At 57.4% G+C, this 18,247-nt stretch overlaps 11 protein-coding genes across 11 annotated transcripts; 4 read left to right on the plus strand and 7 right to left on the minus strand.

Annotated features, from left to right (window-relative positions):
• Positions 1 to 451: 451 nt before the first annotated feature.
• On the plus strand, positions 452 to 4,021 carry VTJ04DRAFT_5657 (uncharacterized protein; the record flags this gene model as incomplete). Its single annotated transcript, XM_069363795.1, has 2 exons — positions 452 to 618; positions 1,180 to 4,021. 2 exons carry the CDS (start codon positions 452 to 454, stop codon positions 4,019 to 4,021), a joined length of 3,009 nt encoding a protein of 1,002 aa, XP_069220606.1.
• Positions 4,022 to 4,673: 652 nt separating this feature from the next.
• VTJ04DRAFT_5658 (uncharacterized protein) lies at positions 4,674 to 5,635 on the minus strand (the record flags this gene model as incomplete). Its single annotated transcript, XM_069363796.1, has 3 exons — positions 4,674 to 4,982; positions 5,284 to 5,505; positions 5,597 to 5,635. 3 exons carry the CDS (start codon positions 5,633 to 5,635, stop codon positions 4,674 to 4,676), a joined length of 570 nt encoding a protein of 189 aa, XP_069220607.1.
• Positions 5,636 to 5,753: 118 nt separating this feature from the next.
• Positions 5,754 to 6,149, minus strand: VTJ04DRAFT_5659 (uncharacterized protein; the record flags this gene model as incomplete). The annotated part of the gene is made up of 2 exons (XM_069363797.1): positions 5,754 to 5,915; positions 5,979 to 6,149. The coding sequence occupies 2 exons, from the start codon at positions 6,147 to 6,149 to the stop codon at positions 5,754 to 5,756; spliced, it is 333 nt and encodes a 110-aa protein (XP_069220608.1).
• Positions 6,150 to 6,419: 270 nt separating this feature from the next.
• VTJ04DRAFT_5660 (uncharacterized protein) lies at positions 6,420 to 7,110 on the minus strand (the record flags this gene model as incomplete). The annotated part of the gene is made up of 3 exons (XM_069363799.1): positions 6,420 to 6,492; positions 6,545 to 6,903; positions 6,982 to 7,110. 3 exons carry the CDS (start codon positions 7,108 to 7,110, stop codon positions 6,420 to 6,422), a joined length of 561 nt encoding a protein of 186 aa, XP_069220609.1.
• An 827-nt stretch (positions 7,111 to 7,937) lies between these two features.
• Positions 7,938 to 10,509, plus strand: VTJ04DRAFT_5661 (uncharacterized protein; the record flags this gene model as incomplete). The annotated part of the gene is made up of 4 exons (XM_069363800.1): positions 7,938 to 7,982; positions 8,334 to 8,518; positions 8,576 to 8,651; positions 8,704 to 10,509. The coding sequence occupies 4 exons, from the start codon at positions 7,938 to 7,940 to the stop codon at positions 10,507 to 10,509; spliced, it is 2,112 nt and encodes a 703-aa protein (XP_069220610.1).
• A 258-nt stretch (positions 10,510 to 10,767) lies between these two features.
• On the minus strand, positions 10,768 to 12,409 carry VTJ04DRAFT_5662 (uncharacterized protein; the record flags this gene model as incomplete). Its single annotated transcript, XM_069363801.1, has 3 exons — positions 10,768 to 10,933; positions 11,035 to 11,883; positions 11,991 to 12,409. 3 exons carry the CDS (start codon positions 12,407 to 12,409, stop codon positions 10,768 to 10,770), a joined length of 1,434 nt encoding a protein of 477 aa, XP_069220611.1.
• A 670-nt stretch (positions 12,410 to 13,079) lies between these two features.
• On the minus strand, positions 13,080 to 13,523 carry VTJ04DRAFT_5663 (uncharacterized protein; the record flags this gene model as incomplete). Its single annotated transcript, XM_069363802.1, has 1 exon — positions 13,080 to 13,523. The coding sequence occupies one exon, from the start codon at positions 13,521 to 13,523 to the stop codon at positions 13,080 to 13,082; it is 444 nt and encodes a 147-aa protein (XP_069220612.1).
• Positions 13,524 to 15,705: 2,182 nt separating this feature from the next.
• VTJ04DRAFT_5664 (uncharacterized protein) lies at positions 15,706 to 16,095 on the minus strand (the record flags this gene model as incomplete). Its single annotated transcript, XM_069363803.1, has 1 exon — positions 15,706 to 16,095. The coding sequence occupies one exon, from the start codon at positions 16,093 to 16,095 to the stop codon at positions 15,706 to 15,708; it is 390 nt and encodes a 129-aa protein (XP_069220613.1).
• Positions 16,096 to 16,212: 117 nt separating this feature from the next.
• VTJ04DRAFT_5665 (uncharacterized protein) lies at positions 16,213 to 17,030 on the plus strand (the record flags this gene model as incomplete). The annotated part of the gene is made up of 2 exons (XM_069363804.1): positions 16,213 to 16,813; positions 16,879 to 17,030. The coding sequence occupies 2 exons, from the start codon at positions 16,213 to 16,215 to the stop codon at positions 17,028 to 17,030; spliced, it is 753 nt and encodes a 250-aa protein (XP_069220614.1).
• An 84-nt stretch (positions 17,031 to 17,114) lies between these two features.
• On the plus strand, positions 17,115 to 17,627 carry VTJ04DRAFT_5666 (uncharacterized protein; the record flags this gene model as incomplete). The annotated part of the gene is made up of 2 exons (XM_069363805.1): positions 17,115 to 17,253; positions 17,545 to 17,627. The coding sequence occupies 2 exons, from the start codon at positions 17,115 to 17,117 to the stop codon at positions 17,625 to 17,627; spliced, it is 222 nt and encodes a 73-aa protein (XP_069220615.1).
• Positions 17,628 to 17,640: 13 nt separating this feature from the next.
• On the minus strand, positions 17,641 to 18,227 carry VTJ04DRAFT_5667 (uncharacterized protein; the record flags this gene model as incomplete). Its single annotated transcript, XM_069363806.1, has 2 exons — positions 17,641 to 18,129; positions 18,225 to 18,227. 2 exons carry the CDS (start codon positions 18,225 to 18,227, stop codon positions 17,641 to 17,643), a joined length of 492 nt encoding a protein of 163 aa, XP_069220616.1.
• Between the last annotated feature and the right edge of the window lie 20 nt (positions 18,228 to 18,247).

An 18,247-nucleotide genomic window follows, 5' to 3' on the forward strand; every position in this document is an offset into this window, starting at 1 on the left:
CCGGGGTAACGTGTCCCAAATCGGCATTAAACAAACCCCCCCGGGTTACACCCCTCCATCCTCCCGCCAACTTCAACCCACCCACCTGTCGACACCTGCAGCAAAAGCGCCGCCTGCCCACGCTGCATCTTTCCGGGGCCCCACGCTTCTTCCTCTCAAGGTGGATTCTCACCCTTTCATCCTCACCTCCATCCTTACTTGACAAGTCACTTTCAACAGCAGCAACTCACTTCCATCACAGCTTCTCGCGCCGCTCGCTCGTTCAACTCACTCGCTCTCCCTTGCAGACGACTCGACGCTCACAATTCCCAGGTCCGCATTCCTCGCGCGCGCGCCTGTCGCTGCACCCCATCGGCGACTCCATACTTGAGCGCACCCTCGAGCGCGTGTCCCTGAGACACAGCGACCGTCCCCTTCCTGCTCGAGGCCATTCCCGATCACGTTCCCCATCATGGACGGCCGGCGCTCGCCCACGCGGCGCCCCCATGAGTACGCGCTGCCGCCGTACGGCGACGTCGACGACTCGACTGGCACGGAGGGCCATCATGGAGCGTCGATGCGCCTGCTCACAGGCATGGAGGAACCTTATGACACCACCAGCACTACTAGCACCAGGCCGTATGTCTCACTCCGTATTCCTATCCCTTTTCCCTTGTCTTTCTCTCTCCCCATCACCCCCCCAATCCCTCCTCCGCACAAGACACCAGTGCTTCCTGTCGTGGAGAGCGCGACGCCGGAGATGCATCGTGCCTTTGGGCCGCGACCTCCGCCGCCGTCTCCTCCGCGCCGTCGTCGCCGCTCACCTGCCCTGAGCCCGGTCAGCCCCCGGAATCTCGTCGGGCCGCGGCCACCGCCAAAGGCGCAGGCAACAGTGACTTTGACCCGGGCAAGCGCCCGGCCAGTTGGTGGAAGTCGAAGCTGCGCAACAGTGAAACTGCAGCGTCGTCAGAAAGTCCCTGGGCCTCAAGTCCCGACGACGGAGTTGCCCTCGGAGCCGCAAGCCGCGGTCATCGCAGAGAGCCTGCCTCGAATTCCCAAGTGCCCGTCCCCTAGGAGGAGGAGGGCACGGTTCCAGGCTTACTGCGAGTCAGTCATTGATGAGGAGGACCCCCGGGTGAAGACAAGGACCATGACGCCAGTGAAGAAAAGCAGAAGCTCACACAGCAACGATCATTATAGAAGCCACATGCGCCGCCACTACGAGCCATCGATCGACTCGCGCCAGTCGATCCTCGATCCGCCACCGATGCCTCCTCCGGAACCGTCGTACGTCTCGTACAGCTCGATGGATAGCGACTCACCTACGCGTCCTTGGACGCCTTCACACAGGTCCGATTATGCGCGCCCACCTCCCGTCAGCTCGCGGTACGAGCCCGCCGACCTCAACGGCAGCCCCCGCCCAGGAACGCCAGCATCAACGTACGGCGGCAGCCCTAGACGCCCGCTCCCACCGGCACCATTGTTTTCGGGCCCAGCAGCGCGCGGTTCGACGCAGTCATTCCCTGACGATGTCACAGTGAGCATTCCCTTGGCGGACGACACCGACGATGTGTTTGCGCCCAGCAATCAGCACAATTACCAAGGTCAGCAAGGTCACCATTACCGCGACTCCCAGTCGACGCTTGGCCAGGATGATAGCACCGACAGCTTTTCGGTGCACGAGGAAAAGAAGCCCGAGCGGTACGGCCCGGCGCCCGAGGGCAAGCAGGAGAGGCGCGGCGTGCGGGCGCCGCAGATGAGCAAGCGCGAAGTGCAGCTGATCAACGGCGAGCTCGTGCTCGAGTGCAAGATCCCGACCATCCTGTACAGCTTCCTGCCGCGCCGCGACGAGATCGAGTTCACGCACATGCGCTACACGGCCGTGACGTGCGACCCGGACGACTTTGTGGACCGGGGCTACAAGCTGCGCCAGCAGATCGGACGGACGGCCCGCGAGATCGAGCTGTTTATCTGCATCACCATGTATAATGAGAACGAGTACGACTTTACGCGCACCATGCACGCCGTCATGAAGAACATCAGCCACTTCTGCAGCCGCACGCGCAGCCGCACCTGGGGCGAGAACGGGTGGCAGAAGATTGTGGTTTGCATCGTGTCGGACGGCCGCGAGAAGATCCATCCGCGCACGCTCGACGCGCTGGCGGCCATGGGCGTCTACCAGCACGGCATCGCGAAGAACTACGTCAACAACAAGGCCGTGCAGGCCCACGTCTACGAGTACACGACCCAGGTCTCGCTCGACTCCGATCTCAAGTTCAAGGGCGCCGAAAAGGGCATCGTGCCCTGCCAGATCATCTTCTGCCTCAAGGAGAAGAACCAGAAGAAGCTCAACTCGCACCGCTGGTTCTTTAACGCCTTCGGCAAGGCTCTCAACCCCAACGTGTGCATCCTGCTCGACGTCGGCACCCGGCCCGCCACCACGGCGCTGTACCACCTGTGGAAGGCCTTCGACACCGATTCCAACGTGGCGGGCGCCTGCGGCGAGATCCGCGCCATGAAGGGTCCCTGGGGACGGAATCTCTTGAACCCGCTCGTCGCGTCGCAGAACTTCGAGTACAAGCTGTCTAATATTCTCGACAAGCCTCTGGAGTCCGTGTTCGGGTACATTACCGTCCTGCCCGGCGCGCTCAGCGCGTACCGCTACCACGCCCTCCAGAACGACGAAACCGGCCACGGCCCGCTCAGCCAGTACTTCAAGGGCGAGACCCTGCACGGCCAGCACGCCGACGTATTCACGGCCAACATGTACCTCGCCGAGGACCGCATCCTCTGCTGGGAGCTGGTGGCCAAGCGCGGCGAGCGGTGGGTGCTCAAGTACGTCAAGAACTGCACGGGCGAAACGGACGTGCCCGACACGGTCCCCGAGTTTGTGTCGCAGCGCCGTCGCTGGCTGAACGGCGCCTTTTTTGCCGCCGTCTACTCGCTCGTGCACTTCAAGCAGATCTGGGCGACGGACCACACGCTGGCGCGCAAGATTTTGTTGCATATCGAGTTCGTGTACCAGTTCATCCAGCTCATCTTTACGTACCTCTCGCTCGCCAACTTTTATCTCACCTTCTACTTCATCGCGGGTGGTCTTGCCGATCCCGAGGTCGACCCCTTCAACGGCGCCGCCAAGTACATCTTCCTCATCCTGCGCTACGTCTGCGTGCTTCTCATCTGCACCCAGTTCGTCCTGTCACTCGGCAACCGGCCCCAGGGCGCCAAGAAGATGTATCTGGCGTCCATGATCATCTACGCCGTCATCATGTCGTACACGCTCTTCGCCTGCATCTACGTCGTGGTCCGCCAGCTGACGGTCAAGCGCGATGAGCTCTTCATGGGCAACAATGTTTTCACGAACCTGATCGTCTCGACCGCCTCGACCGTCGGCCTTTATTTCCTCATGTCCTTCCTCTACCTCGACCCCTGGCACATGTTTACGTCCTTCTTGCAGTACTTGATCCTCCTGCCCAGCTACATTTGCACCCTGCAGATTTATGCGTTTTGCAACACCCACGACGTGACGTGGGGCACCAAGGGTGACAACGTCATCAAGACGGACCTTGGAGGTGCCGTCGCCGTCGGTCACGGCAGCACCGTCGAACTGGAAATGCCCTCGGAGCAGCTCGATATTGATTCCGGGTACGACGAGGCGCTGCGCAACCTGCGCGACCGCGTCGAGGTGCCGCCGCAACCCGTTTCGGAGGAGCAGCTCCAGCAGGACTACTACAAGAGCGTGCGCACGTACATGGTGGTGACGTGGCTGATCGCGAACGCGACGCTCGCCATGGCGGTGAGCGAGGCGTACGGCGGGAGCTCGATCGGTAACAACCTCTATCTCCGCTTCATCCTCTGGTCGGTCGCCGGGTTGGCGGTGTTCCGTGCGCTGGGAAGTGCCGCGTATGGTGTCATTGCGATTGTGAATATGGTGGTGGAGGGCAGGGTGAGGATCAGCATTGAGGGGGCGAAGTTGTTGGGCGGGTGGGGGAGCAAGATTAGTGATGCGATGAGCAGCGTGGCGAATACTGTTCGGCGCTGAGGATATCTCTGGTCTGGCTTTCTTTTCTTTGGTCTGTCTGTTTTGTTGTTGGGTTATTATGTGTGGTGTGGATGCTTTCTTTTGTTTTGTTTGTTTGGGAGGGAAAAATGTGGGTTGGGATGATTGTCTGTTGATCGGGATGGTGGCTGATGTTGATGTTGGTTGTGATGTTGGTTAATGACATGTATCAGTATGACATGGACACGATCTTACCGGGCGGCTGGCTGGATGTCGCACGGCGGCAATGATGTGGGTGGATGGAAGGAAAGGATCTTGTCGGATTTCTACTGTACTTGATGAAGAGTTGGTGGATGTTTGCTTGAGAAATGTGGGATACCCTCAGCATGTAGAGTCAGGTAACTTGGGTTGTTTATTTATTGATTTCCTATCTCCTGAGTCATGGCATGTCAGTAAGTGATTACGTCCTCGTACTTGCTCACCAATTACTATCTATCAGGCGTGTCTCAAGCACTCCAACATTATTATGTGGCTATTACTAACCGAACCGTCATCAACTCATCATCATCCTCATCACCATCCACGCATCGTCATTAGGTCCTTCGGTAACTTACCGTCTTCTTCAATGCCTGCCCTCAACCCACCCTGCCTTCTCTCCCTCCTCTCTCTCTCCCTCGCTCCCTCCCTCTCTCTCTCACGCAACATAAGCCCCCCTCCTGGTACCACCACCACCGCCCTGCCTCATCATCCAAAACCCCGCCACCGCCAACGCAGTCAACACGCCAAAAGAAAGGAACTGCAGGATCTCGGCGGCCTGGGCGCGCTGGCAGCTCCCGCGCAGCCGGAAGTAGAGCCGCGTCGGGTTGTCCGCGTCGCCCTCCTCGACGATGCCGTAGTGCGTGGTCCTGCCGACTTCGACCGTGCCGCGGTTGAGGAGGGGGTTGAGGAGCATGTTGTCACCGTTGGTGCAGTTGTCAACGTTGCGGAGGGCGTGGGCTAGGGCCTGTGAAAGAGGGGAACGGGGATATGGTTAACATTTGAGGGGTTCTGTTTTCGTGCCTGACCAACCTGGGGAAATGGTCTGGGATGGTGTGCCTTCTATCTAAGAGATCTCCGCCAGGGGGGGGGGATGGGGTTCGACACTAGCCGGGCAATGAGAGACCACGGAATGATGGGGGAGACCAGAAGGAGAGAGGGAAGTCCTAGGTAGAAAACATACGGTGCCACCACCGAAAGAACAAACCAGACTGATGGGGAAGAGACCCGACTAACGGAACGAAATCTAAGGGGGAAGGAAAACTTACGATACCACCACCGAGAAAAAGCAACCCCGCCAACGCGTCGAGTCCCATCGCCACTACGCCCGGGAGAAACGACAGGAAAAACGAGGCAATGGTGACGCCGCACACGATCATGCCGAACCCTCCCGTAAAGGTCGTGTACCGGGTCGTCACGGGGGCGGAGCCAATGACTTGCTTGCGGATCAGATCGACAGCCAGGGCGAGGATGGTGAGGGCCATGAGGAACTGTCGCACACATTAATCACGGTTAACTCATCGTTGAGAGGGGTCATGTGGGTGGCGAGGTGATGGGCATGAGAGGAGGGAAGGGCCATACTTGAAGGACCCGAAGGCCGAGTGAGATGGGCTTGAGCATGGTGGTGGTGGTGAGGATTCAAGGAATAGAGATTGGGCGTGGTTGGCAAGTCAAGGAGAACATGAGACCGGCAATCATCAACAAAAGTTTGATTCAAGGGAAGCATCTAGGGTCTACATCAAGCCTCATGATCTGGGACGAGCTCCCATTTATACACCGGCCTGCCCAGAGACTTGGCGGCACAGATGCTCAAATCAACCTCAGGCACACCATCGGTGCCTAGATGCATGAAGGCTTGAGCCTGCTGGAGTTGCCGCTGATGTGACGGCCCATTTGCCGTCTGTTAAGTAAGCTGATTTAGATCACATCGAGAAATGGCACACCGCGGGAAATCCCATCCCACCGCGCCATAGTTGCGGAGCCTTAACCGTCTTCCCCGGTTTATCTGAGGAGCGAAGTAACCGTGATAAACAGGCAGCCAGGCAAAGACGCCCCGGATTGACAGGCATGGACCGTCAAGGTTTGAGTCACCTTCCGCAATGGATAAAGTGATCAATGTGCCCGTTACCGACATCCGTTCCCCGGTTGTGAAGTTCCGTCATTGGTGGGGCGGTAGGATTGGCCCCCAAAACTCTATGCGTGGGCCTAGGTTGAGAGCCCCCGTTTGCCCCTCGGATGGACGCACAAATGCGGCGCATATCCTTTGTGCCGTTCCTGGTTAGCGTTGATGTGAATACGGTTATTCAACGGACAGTGAAAATGGAGTCGTCCACAAAACGCCGAAAGGTTTGATCCAGGCCGATACATCCGGACCCCAGGACATCCAAAATCGAACTGTCCAAGGCTAGAGCGCTGGCACGGCGTGTTCTAGGGGTTCACGTAGTGGTTCCCAGGCGAGCCAGTCAGACCGTGTCGTGCTGGGAATTGTTAGCGACAGACTCTTGGGGCTTGATGACAGGCTTCACTTACGGCAACAATCCCATCTTGTTCACCTTCCATACCCCCAAAGCGAGCGCGACTAGTTGCATGACGACGTAGGCGAGTTTGACTTGTAGCATCCTCGCGCGGTTCGTCTCTGTCTCGAAGCGCTCAAAGGCCTGGTTTGTGGCCAGAATGCCCATGATAGGATTCTTGAAGGCCATGAAGACCATCATGATGCTGAAGATCTGTAGCGAGTTTCCGGACATGTACATCATGATGGCGGTCATGGGGAGGCTCTTGATGGGCCCCAGGGCCACCTCCCAGGCCTTCTTCAGCTTGAGGGTGTCCATCTCGTCGGGGGTAGGCGCCTGGCGCTGCGGGGTTTTGGAGTCTTTGGCATCGCGTTTCTGTAAGCCTGGCATGTTAGCCTTTGCGCGAGAGCTAACCAAGGACCCAGAGGTGCAATGAAGAGCGGACGGGCATGCCTTGGAACCTGACGGCGTCTGGGATGATGGAAAGCCGGGGGGATCTGGGATGCTGGGCTGCTTTGGCCTTGCTGGCGGAGGGTTCTTGAGCTCGGCGGCCCAAGAAGGGAGAGCTGTAGTTGTCGACATTGCCGTCAATTGGCGGATTGGAAGCCTGTAGGGATGCGAGTCGCAAGGCAGGTCGCGAGGAGAGATGGAGGTCGTCGGAGGTTTGAGTTGTCGTTGTGAGGTATGTACAAGGCTCGAATTTCACGTGTTTGATGTGGCTTGGGAGAGATGATGTTGGTTGGTGTCCTGGCCGGCAGCCTCTTGTGGAGATGTCCACCTGCTTGGCAGCTCTGTCTACCCAACTTAGCGGACAGGGGTCCAGCTTCCCGGACAGCGCCCCACTGTGTGGGCCACCTAGCAGCTTGTTACCGTTCAGGGGTGCGGCAGGAGTGGACGTCAGGGTCAAAAAGGTCCACGACGCTGACTTCAAGTCCTGTTCCCGTCCCGCGACAGAGTCCATTCCGCGGTTTCGATCACGACGATAACGACGGGCTGCCTCGTCGCACGGTGCCATTGAGTGGTCTCAGAAACCGAATTACCCTCAAAAGAAAGCACAGCGACCATCACCACCCGTCGAGCCTTCAGAACCCCGGAACTTTCGGTCAACCTCAGCGTCGCGACTTGGACCACCCGAGACACATCAAGGCGAAGGCACATCCGCATGCAACCGCCCGACAACACACAAAGCATCGATAGAACGGCACCCCGCTGCTAGAGAGTCACAAGACAAGTCATTGCAACATCCTCAGGGCTTCCAGACCCTCTCCTCCGCCTCCCACCCTCGGGTCTCGGGCCTGTGTCAGGCAAACCCGGCGACGCTGTCTCGCCTCTGTCAACCACAGAATCCTGTCTAAATACCATCCACTCCCACCACCGGACTAGGGCAATCGGAAATCCAAGAGTTCAACATGTCGGGCGGCCAGACAGGAGGGGACTCGAAGCTGTTTGCTCGGGTAAGCTCTCTTTGCTGTTTCTCGAGAAAAGTGCTTGGCCATGGAGGGTTACGCGGAGACATTCAACCTTGACATCTTCCGGACCTCACCCCTCATTCTCCCACCCACCCTCTCACGCGACTTGCTACTGTACCTTCTTGGCGACTGTCAACCCGCGCTCGGCCCGACCTATGTGCCTGTCGACAGTGTCGATATATCTGTTCTACCATGGCTTTCCATTACTCCTCCATCCGGCCCAAAGCCACTGTCGCGTATCAACCATGACCCTCTGCCCAACGCCTTCTGCCCGACGCCGTCGCCATGTACCTCTCTTACCTTCCTCCTTCTGCTTACTCACCAATGCGTGGACAGGGCAAAGTCGCCGAGCTACGCTTCGAGCTCAACAGCGGAGGCAAGAAAGACAAATACCACACAGCAAAGAGGATCGCCCTCAAGAAGATTGTCGCCAACATGACCATGAGCAACAACGACATGGTCGCCCTGTTTCCAGATGTTGTCGCCTGCATGAATATCCGGGACCTCGAAATTAAGAAGATGTGAGTGACGAGAATCCCACAGTCGACTGCGCCGTAATATTCACAGGCAGTGCGTAGGTGCTTTCTTTACCTGGTGAACTATGCCAGGATGCGCTCCGACGTCGCCGTAAAAGCCATCCCGTTTCTGCAACATGTCAGTCCGCCTTCTTTCTCTGCCTACGGATAGCCCCGTTGACATGGCCCAGGACGCCGAGGATCCCAACCCCCTGATCAGAGCTCTAGCGCTCCGGACCATCTCGTATGTCCACGTTCGCGAGTTCGTCGATGCGACCGTGCCCATCGTCCGCCATCTCCTCCGCGACCCAGATCCCTACGTCCGCAAGACGGCTGCCTACTGCGTCGCCAAGTTGTACGACCATGACCGGCACATGGTGGAGAAATCAGACTTCATCGACAGGCTGAACGGACTGCTGCGCGATGATAACCCAACCGTCGTGGCCAGTGCTTTGGCCAGCCTGATGGACATCTGGGAACGGAGCGACGCCATCAAGCTCACCATCGACTATAACAACGCTTCCAAGATGGTCGCGATTCTGCCCGACTGTTCCGAGTGGGGCCAAACGTACATTCTTGAGGCGCTCATGATGTACGTGCCCCAGGATTCAGGTGAGGCGGCCCTGCTCGCCGAGCGCATCGCGCCGCGCCTATCACACTCCAACTCGGCCGTCGTTCTCACCTGCATACGCGTCATCTTGTACCTGATGAACTACATCGCCGACCAGAAACAGATCTCGGCCCTTTGCAGGAAGCTCTCACCGCCGCTGGTAACACTGCTCTCCAAGGGGCCGGAAGTGCAGTACTTGGCCCTTCGGAACGCCCTGCTCATCCTCCAACGACGGCCCGAGGTGCTACGAAACGACATCCGCGTCTTCTTCTGCAAATATAACGACCCCATCTATGTCAAGGTCACCAAGCTCGAGCTCATCTTCATGCTCGCCAACGAGAAGAACATTGACGAGGTGCTGACCGAACTGCGCGAGTATGCGACGGAAATCGATGTCCATTTCGTGCGCAAGGCCGTCCGCGCCATCGGCAAGCTGGCCATCAAGATCGAGCCCGCCGCGCGGCGGTGCATCAACCTCCTCCTCGAGCTCGTCGCCACCAAGGTGACGTACATTGTGCAGGAGGCGACGGTGGTGATCCGCAACATCTTCCGCAAATACCCCAACCAGTACGAGGGCATTATCGGTACCCTCTGCGAACACCTCGACTCGCTCGACGAGCCGGAAGCCAAGGCGGCCATGGTGTGGGTCATTGGCCAGTACGCCAGCCGCATCGAGAACTCGGATGCCCTTCTCGAGGACTTCCTCTTCTCCTTCCACGAGGAGCCGGTCGAGGTCCAGCTGGCGCTACTGACCGCCACGGTCAAGCTCTTCATCCAGCGTCCCACCCGGGGACAGGAACTCGTGCCCAAGGTGCTCAAGTGGGCCACCGAGGAGACGGACAACCCCGACCTGCGCGACCGCGCGTACATGTACTGGAGGTTGCTGTCGACCGACATGGAGGCGGCAAAGCGCATCGTCATGGGCGAGAAGCCCACTATCACGGCCGAATCGGAGCGTCTCGACCCGGCCACGCTCGAGGAGATGTGCCTCAACGTGGGCACCCTGGCGACCGTCTATCTCAAGCCTGTCCAGACCGTCTTCCGCAACGCGCGCCCGCGCCGACTGCAGGAGTCGCCGTGCCTCCAGCGCCAGGAGGATGATATGCTCTACGGGCATGTTGTGGTGCCGAATCAGGTGTTGATGCAGCAACAGCAGCAACAGCAACAGCAGCAGCAGCAACAGCAGAATGGAAACATTGACAAGGCGGTCAGCGATGCCGATGCGTACTTTGCGTCTCAGATCCAAGCCGTGCGCGCGCAGGAACAGGGTGACAGTTTTGGTGGCGGCGGGGATAATCAGGGGGGGTATGTTGTCAACCAGTACGCGCCGCAGACGGTGTACCAGCCGCAACAGGGAGTGGCGGGGAATGGGGATTTGTTGTTGTGAGAAGGGGTGAGGGATGAGGGCTGGTGTGGGACTGGAAGGGGCAGGGATGAAGGTTGGCATGGGATGGGAGTATGGGATTTGAATCAAGCTCAACGGGGAGTATGTACTCATAATGTTCCAAGGGCTAGTTAGTATGGGTAACTTGGTAATACTCAAAATCGTTGACTTCGGAAGTCTCGGTCTTTGTGGTCGGTGTGGAGGAAAGACATATTTAAACCCGGGGCCGGGCATTTGTTGCCCTTCTTTGAAGCTGCTCCGTCATGACATCTGTATCCCTTCCCAGCGGTGCTGCCCCTTGTAAACGTCTTTCCTGATATATATAGCCAGGTCGCCGCCAAAGTGCTTGTCGTCGACCGAAGCAGGAAATGCTAACTCCACATACTCCTCCATCATCTCCAACACCCGTGGAGACGCCGGGTCCGTCCTGTTCCGGCAAAACAGTACATACATGGTCAGTACTTCCAGCAGCAGACACGGAGAATGACGAATGCAGATCTAAGGGGAAGGTAAAGGTATGCTTCTTACATCAAAACCCCATCCCCCTCTGACACCTCCTCCCCCTCCTTGAGCACCCGATTCCATATCACCACCGCCGGCCGCGCAATGTCGGCCACGATTTGTTGGACCGGGATGTCGGCGTTGATCGACACCAATAGGCTGGCCTCGTCCACGGCGAGGAAGGCGCGCGGGTCGTCCACCACCGCGATGCCCGAGGAGGAGAGCAGGGTGGTTTCGAGGGGGGAGTAGGCTGGGTCTTGGGCGATGCAGGGGAGGGGGTGGTCGGTTGGTTGAACTTGAGGAGTGGGAGGAGGAGGAGGAGGAGGACTGAGAGATGCGAGGTTTGGGGGATTGGTGGTGGTGGTGAGTTGCTCGTGGAAGAAGTCCCGTAGTGTTAGGAGGAGGGCGTGTTGGGCCATGCTGGCGTTGAAGGGCTCATCTTCCTCGATGGCCATGCAAGACGGAGAGCCGAGAGCGAGGCCGATTATGTTGCGGATGGGGGAGGTTCTTGACGGTAGGTTTGAGATATCTTGATCGCTGTCGCTGCGCTGAGGAATTCGGGAATCGCTCAGAACGTTATTGTTGTTGACTTTGTTGGTTTGGAGGTCTGACAGCCCAAGAGCCACAGACAGACATGTCCTGATATCCGCCCACAGCTTGCTGGCTCCAAATTCGCGCCTGGCAAATTCAAAGCTCCGCTTCACTGTGTCGATGTCGACGGCGGGCTCTCGCGTGATAACAGGCTCTCCTGTGCTGGCATGTCGGACCTCTGTCTCGTGGCATATCTCGAACGGGAGGAAGGCTCGTGATATGGACCAGTTGGGATCGTCGTCTAGTAGGCTCTCGATGCTGCGGTACCATAGCCGCGGTTTTGTTCTTGTGGATGGGAGGGATGGTTAGAAAGATGGACTTATAAACGGGAGCACACATACATGCAGGAGACAGGGCCTGGCCGTCTGACTACTCATCTCTCATGCACCTACTTGACACAGACATATTCAGGCGGATAGGGCGAATACGGATAGATTGCGCCCGTCTCTATGGGAAACTCAACGGCCACCCCATCCAGCCCCGTCACCGACACCACGTGAGAACTCGGATCGGACAAGACACCGCGTTGCTCAACCTCGGCCGCCGCGCTATCGAACACCCTGACGGCGTCGCGAAACGCCTCCTTGCTGAACAGCTTTGCCCCGGAGTTGTACTGTTCTAAGATGAAGTGGTGTGCCGCTGCGCGGACTTTGCGCTTCTCATCCTCGCTGAGGATGGGGTCAAACGTCTCTGGCAGGGCGATGATGGTTAGGGGTTCGTTGATGTCTACGTCCTCCTCCATGCTGTCGTTGGGCGATTGGGGTGCCTCCGGCTGGTCTGGGTCATGGATAAGTGCTTGTGAGAAAGTCATGACTCGGCTGTTATTAATCCGCTTCGTCAGGGCATGCTAATGCGAGCTGTAATAGGAGTAGGTGGATGTGGGGTTGTCGAACAGACAAAAATGAACTGGAAGGTTCAGAGAAGCAAGAAGAGGTACACCAAGGGGGTTGCAGGGCCGTAGGTGGTAGGAGGTAAGCTGTTGATACCTCTCATAATGTCAAGTTTCTCCGCGGATGAGAGGTTTTGTTATGTCAGCGCAAACATCTCCAACCCCGCGACTCTGCACGTGAACATGGTCGCTTATACGACGAGCGATGTACACTCAAGGGTCAGCGGAAGAGCAACCACATAATAATCCTCGAGGCGATCAGGGCACAATCTATTACTTAATACCTCAATGAGTCGAGTAAACGTCACAGGCACAAGATACAAGAGATGAGTTTGGTGAGAAAGAATCTGGATTGCGACAACTGATGGGGTAAATTAATGGCCACACGCAGTCACATATCTCCTTTAACTTCCCATGTCATGCTTCCAGTTCTTGCCTTCCTGCACCTATGCACTATCACCATGTCCCCAAATCCTCCGATGGCTTCATCATCATCCTCGCAAACCACCCTGATCACTTCCGAAGGTCAGCATCGACCAGCCCATTCCTCCGCCGACGCCGTCTAAACTCAGTGCTTCCAAGGGCGCCTGACTCAAGCCAAAGCCATAGCCAAGGCGACAATAGCGCCAACGGCCAGCCCGCCCGCCATCCCGGGAGCCTTGTAGCCCGCACCGCTGACCTCGTCGGTCGGCGTGGTCGTGGGGGCCGTCTCGGTCTCGGACTCAGACTCGGAAGCGCTGGTGGTCGAGCTGGTGGTCAGGGTCGACGAGTCGAGAATCTCGGTTGAGGTGCTGGTCGAGGTGCTGGTCTCGGTGACGTAGTCGGTGGAGGAGCTCTCCGTGGGTTCGGTGATGGTCACCTCGGACACCGACGAGCACGGGAGGCTCCAGGTGTTGGGGTCCAGGGTGGTGGTCTCGACGGTCACGGACAGCATGGTCGTGGTCAGGGTGACGGTGTTGAAGTCCTGGGCCTTTTCGGCGGCACCGGCGAGGCGGAGGAGGGCGGTGGTTGCGAGAAGGAGACGGTTGAGGTACATTGTGAATGGTGGTGTTGGGTGTGGTTGGGTGACTGGTGGAGTGAAGATGGTTAGTAAGTTGTGCTTCTGACGCAAGTCGGTTGATCGACTAGAAGATGGTGACAAGATCGACGAAACAGAGAAACAGGCCCTTCTGGGAGTCAAGTGATTTCTCAGGATCACAAGGCAGTCTGAAGGGAATGAGGGAAGGCTCTGGTGCGTGCCACTTACTTGACAGTGAGTGCTGTGTTGTTTGAAGGTATGAGCAAACCAGGTCGCTTGATTCGCTCTCGGAAGAAGAGGGAGGACGATGTGGCAGTGATGACGGTGTGTGTGGTGGAAGAGGTGATATGTAGAAGTGAGAGTTGGTTGTCGCGGAATCAAGTGAGAAAAAACCGTCGGGCCAGGCCTTTGGCTGTGGGCGTAAAATATTGAGTCAGAGAAAAGGAGTCGCGGGCAACTGGGGGTTCAGTTTGTGCGATGTTGCAAAGCAATCCGCTGTAGGACCACCTCAAGGGCAAAGGAGTAAAACAAAGGAAGCCTCTGGAAGACCTTCGCTGTCCTGTTCGTGTTCTACTCTTTGGCTCCTCCAGTCTTCTACGGACCTCCCAACCATGATTCCGTTTTGTGATAGGACGGCGGCGTCTTTCTCAATGATGCTCAAATGTAGGCATCAGGAATCAACGGGACCCAGCTACGGCGAGGGGATGCTCTATGCCCTTCCTCACCATCAACTCCGACCTAACGGCTCTCGATATCGGCCGGGAGTTGTCAGGGCCAGCCGGCAAGCTCCCTGGATCAATACGAAATACCAGAAACACGGCAGGATCCTGTTCCATCCTGTCACGATATATCTCCGTCCGGACGGCTCCTGGAATGACAACATTATCGAGCAGCGAATCCAGACGCGTGTAGCGGTGCGTTTCATGTCTTCTTAACCATGACCGGCTACCTGCTGATTGTGTATCAAAGCACCGCTGGCCGTCGTAAACAATCAAGCATGCGTGTCTCCGTCCAGTTGCGCAAACCTAGGACCGTCATACCGGATTGCGCAAGACAGTCGCGGCACGGATCAGGGCTTGGTGAGGGATCTGAATCATCACACCAAGGAACACACTGTCATCTCGTTTCTCTACCTGAGGTATGGTGAGTTTCTGAGGAGCACCAGGTATTCCAAGTTGTTGCCGATTCAGGTGGCAGATGGGATCTCTGGGCTGCTCAAGTTTACTACTCTAATTCGAGCGAAGATACCTCGGGTATTCAAAGATATTGTATCTACAACACAGCCAAACATTTGGTGAGTTTACTCCATCACATCAGTTGGCTTCAATAATTAAATCCAGCATTGAGGCCAGAGAACCATCGGCACGATATCGTTTGCAGCCACAAGAGGCACTAGACTTGCAAGTGATATTGAGAGAATATCAACGAAAGCATCAGGTGGATCTAAGGAGAGACTCAGACGTAGAATACACGTTCAAAGTACTATACATGACGTAACTCTTCGCCGGATTATCCTCTTGTTGGCCGTTTTTTCCCAGTAAGCAGCGCAGCACGGTCCAAGTTGATACTTGACTTACCTAAGCCGATCTCCACAAAAAAGACGTCTTGGCCCGTGCACAGCTCATCCGGTAAGCCCATGACGTGACCGAGAATGGGAATTCTTTGTGGAGATTTGCCAGGGTCCAGCCAGGCAGTCCAGTCGCGTCTGGTCCCGTCTCCAAACGCCCATTCATCCGCGCACGGCTTTTGGATCCCCCCTTGTTCCTCCAGGCGACCTTCTCAGACCCTGGACAGGGGGCCCGCATCTCAGGCGGCGGACCTTCAGCTGCTGGGATTCAAACCAAGAAAACTCCTGCCAAGACTGTTGTTTCTCCCAGCAGCGGTTCTTCTTCGTTGCACGTCTTCACTTGTCCTTCGAGTTGCAAGAGATCTGGATTGCTGCTCTGGGTGCTGGGCTTCCTTGTTCCCTCGACACCTCAAACAACGTCTCACCGTTCCGGCGACATCATCCTAACTACTTGTTCCGGACACACACCGAGTGGGCTGGCCCGGCCATCTCCGTCATCAATCGGGTTCTCGTCCTTCGCGCGATCTACTTTTTAGTACCAGCGCAGACTGTCCACCTAGCCAACCCAGCCAACAGCGTGTTTTGCCATCCATCCACCATCAGCCATCCGTTTTTTCGCCTCCGTCTGTCGTGTCACACCTCGATTGCTACGGGGCTATTCTCCTGCTGGGGCGATCGCGTCTGCATACCGCAATACCTGCTTTGTTTAGCGATTTTGTTTTGATCGTCAATTCTTACCAACATCTTGTTCCGACCCGCCTCTTCTGGCGAGTACGTGCCGAACGCCTGCCCATTTCCCGTGGTTTCGGTCACCGTCCTTGTGGCATCTCGAATTAATTGTCGCACAGCTCTGTTCGCCGTGACAGACCAGCGAGACGAGGCGCACGCGCTGTAAGGGAATCGGTGCCATCCATCTCTTGCCCAGGGATTGTTTCCGGACAGTCCGGCCTGGAATACCACCCGATCCGGGGAGTCGTCCGAGGCTCTGCGCTCGCTTGCCGAACCCGACCGCGACTCTCCCATTGTCCATGCGACACGCGAATTGAGTCTTGTTCTGACATTTCACGCGCTGCTCTCAACTGTGGCTGTGTGATTGTAGCACCGATATCCCGTCGAAGCTCTCCCGGCGCCGCTGTGACAATGGCGGAACCCGCGCCCCCCAAGACTGATGGCAACCATGCCGTGAACGAAGACCCAGCGCCGCAACAGTCGACGTCGTTGCCGGAGAACGCGACGGCCGAGCAAACAACAGAGACACAAACCCAGAACACTCCCGGGGATGCGGCGCAGTCAAGCGCTCCGCCGGCGGGGACGGAGCCGTCGTCAACACAAGCCGGCGACAAGGACTCGCAGCCTGCTCCCGCGATTGCATCGCAACCAGCAGAGGCATTCAACGCCGCCGATAATTCGCTGTCAATAGAACCCACAGGGGCTCCTCCTCCGGCCGCCGATGCTGCCGAGATCAGCGCCCCCGCGCCCGTCTGCGCCATCACACTTCTCCTGCCTACCGGGGCGCGACACCCATACCGAATCGACGAAAAGTACCTCACTAAGCGTGGCGTCGACATCCCGGATGTGAACGAGGCCGGGTGGAAAGATCCGTTCAGCATCTCGGTGTACAAGCTCAAGGAGCTGATCTTGCGCGAGTGGAGGGAGGAATGGGACGGCAAGCCGGCGAGTCCCAGCAGCATCCGGTTGATCCATTTTGGGAAGTTGTTAGACGACAAGGAGCAGCTGAAGAGTAAGCGGTGCCCGAGTTCTCAACGAGGTTGTGTGTGCGGACAGGGAGCTAACAAGACCGTGCAGAATATCATTTCAGTCAGGATAGCCCCAACGTGGTGCACATGTCGGTCAAGCCTCCGGAGATGATGGAAGAAGACGAGACTGCTAAGGGTAAGAGCAGTAGTCGGGAGGCACGGAACGGCGAGGGGGGGATTTGCTGCTGCGTCGTCTTATAAGAGGCGCGTGTGCCTATCCCAGTTTGTTCATTATTTTCTTGGCCTGGACGCGCGTTTGTGGGCATTTGTTTCCGTCATTGTGTCATGGCATCCAAGCTGCATTCCAACGGAGGAGGGGATATATTGGAGACGGACGGACGGGCAGGCAGGCAGGCAAGCGATGTTTGTTTCCAGACTTGTTGTCAAATTCCATGGACACAGGGGCGGGCGAGGGCAAGGTTTTGTAGGTTTTTTTTGGCGTACAGAGTGAATGGTTTCAGTTTCTCTCTTCAATATCGAATACAACGGCGGGGCCTGTGGGTTTCCCAGCGATGATTCAGACATGACTCGGGTGCTAGCTATGTTCGACGGAGTCCTAGGATGGATTCTTGACCTTGGGATGAGAGATTTGGGTCTGGTCTGGCCATCGGATGGCGTGGTGTTGGCGCAAGTCACCAGCTTGGAGGAACACCATGTCATGAATGAGCCTGCAAGAGAGCGGTGGGAACGGCGAGAATGGTTTCGTTATGCACAGGGTATGGAGATCATCGTTGCTATCATGCTGCCAGAGACTCTCTTTCTTCCCTCAACCGTCTATGCCCCCACCTCGCTCCATAATCATCACTCCCGATCAGAACATCTTGAGCTTCCTCTCCATCTCCTCATGGAAGCCCGCAATCGGCCGCGTCTCCTCACCGGTAAACACATCCTCCCAGGTAATCGTGTCGTCACGCCCCGCCAGAATATCCTCGTGCAGCGACGCTCCGGGTCCACCGCCCCCGGGAACCATGCGCAGGCACATGGGCCGCCAGTCGCCCTCGCGCGTGATCTTGAGCTCCATCTGCCGCCGCACAGGTTCCGCGATGCCGTACGTCCGCCGCAGCGTCTCCATGCGCAGCGCCTCGCGGGTCGCCTCCCACGAGCGCAGGCGGGCCTCGAGAGGGTGAGCCGACACGGGCTTAGGGTTGGTGCCGTTGCTGTCGAGGTCGTCGAACTTGGAGGGACCGACGCCCGCGCGAAGGGTGTCGTGGAGCCCGGGGGCGGAGGGGGCGCTCACGCCCCGCGAGGCGATATGGCCGTAGGAGGTTTGGTGGTTGGTGGCGGGGACGATGCGGAGGGACTGGGACAAGAAGACGTCGTTAGAATGGAAATTAGACGTGGGGGTTGAACAAGGGAATTGAAGGTGGTGGGTTGGTTCTGGTGAGAAGGGCTTACCATCTTGGACTTGTGTTGGATGA

The sequence above is a fragment of the Mycothermus thermophilus genome (genome assembly GCF_041956435.1).
Source record: "Mycothermus thermophilus strain CBS 625.91 unplaced genomic scaffold VTJ04scaffold_3, whole genome shotgun sequence".
NCBI classification, from domain to species: Eukaryota; Fungi; Ascomycota; class Sordariomycetes; order Sordariales; family Chaetomiaceae; genus Mycothermus; species Mycothermus thermophilus.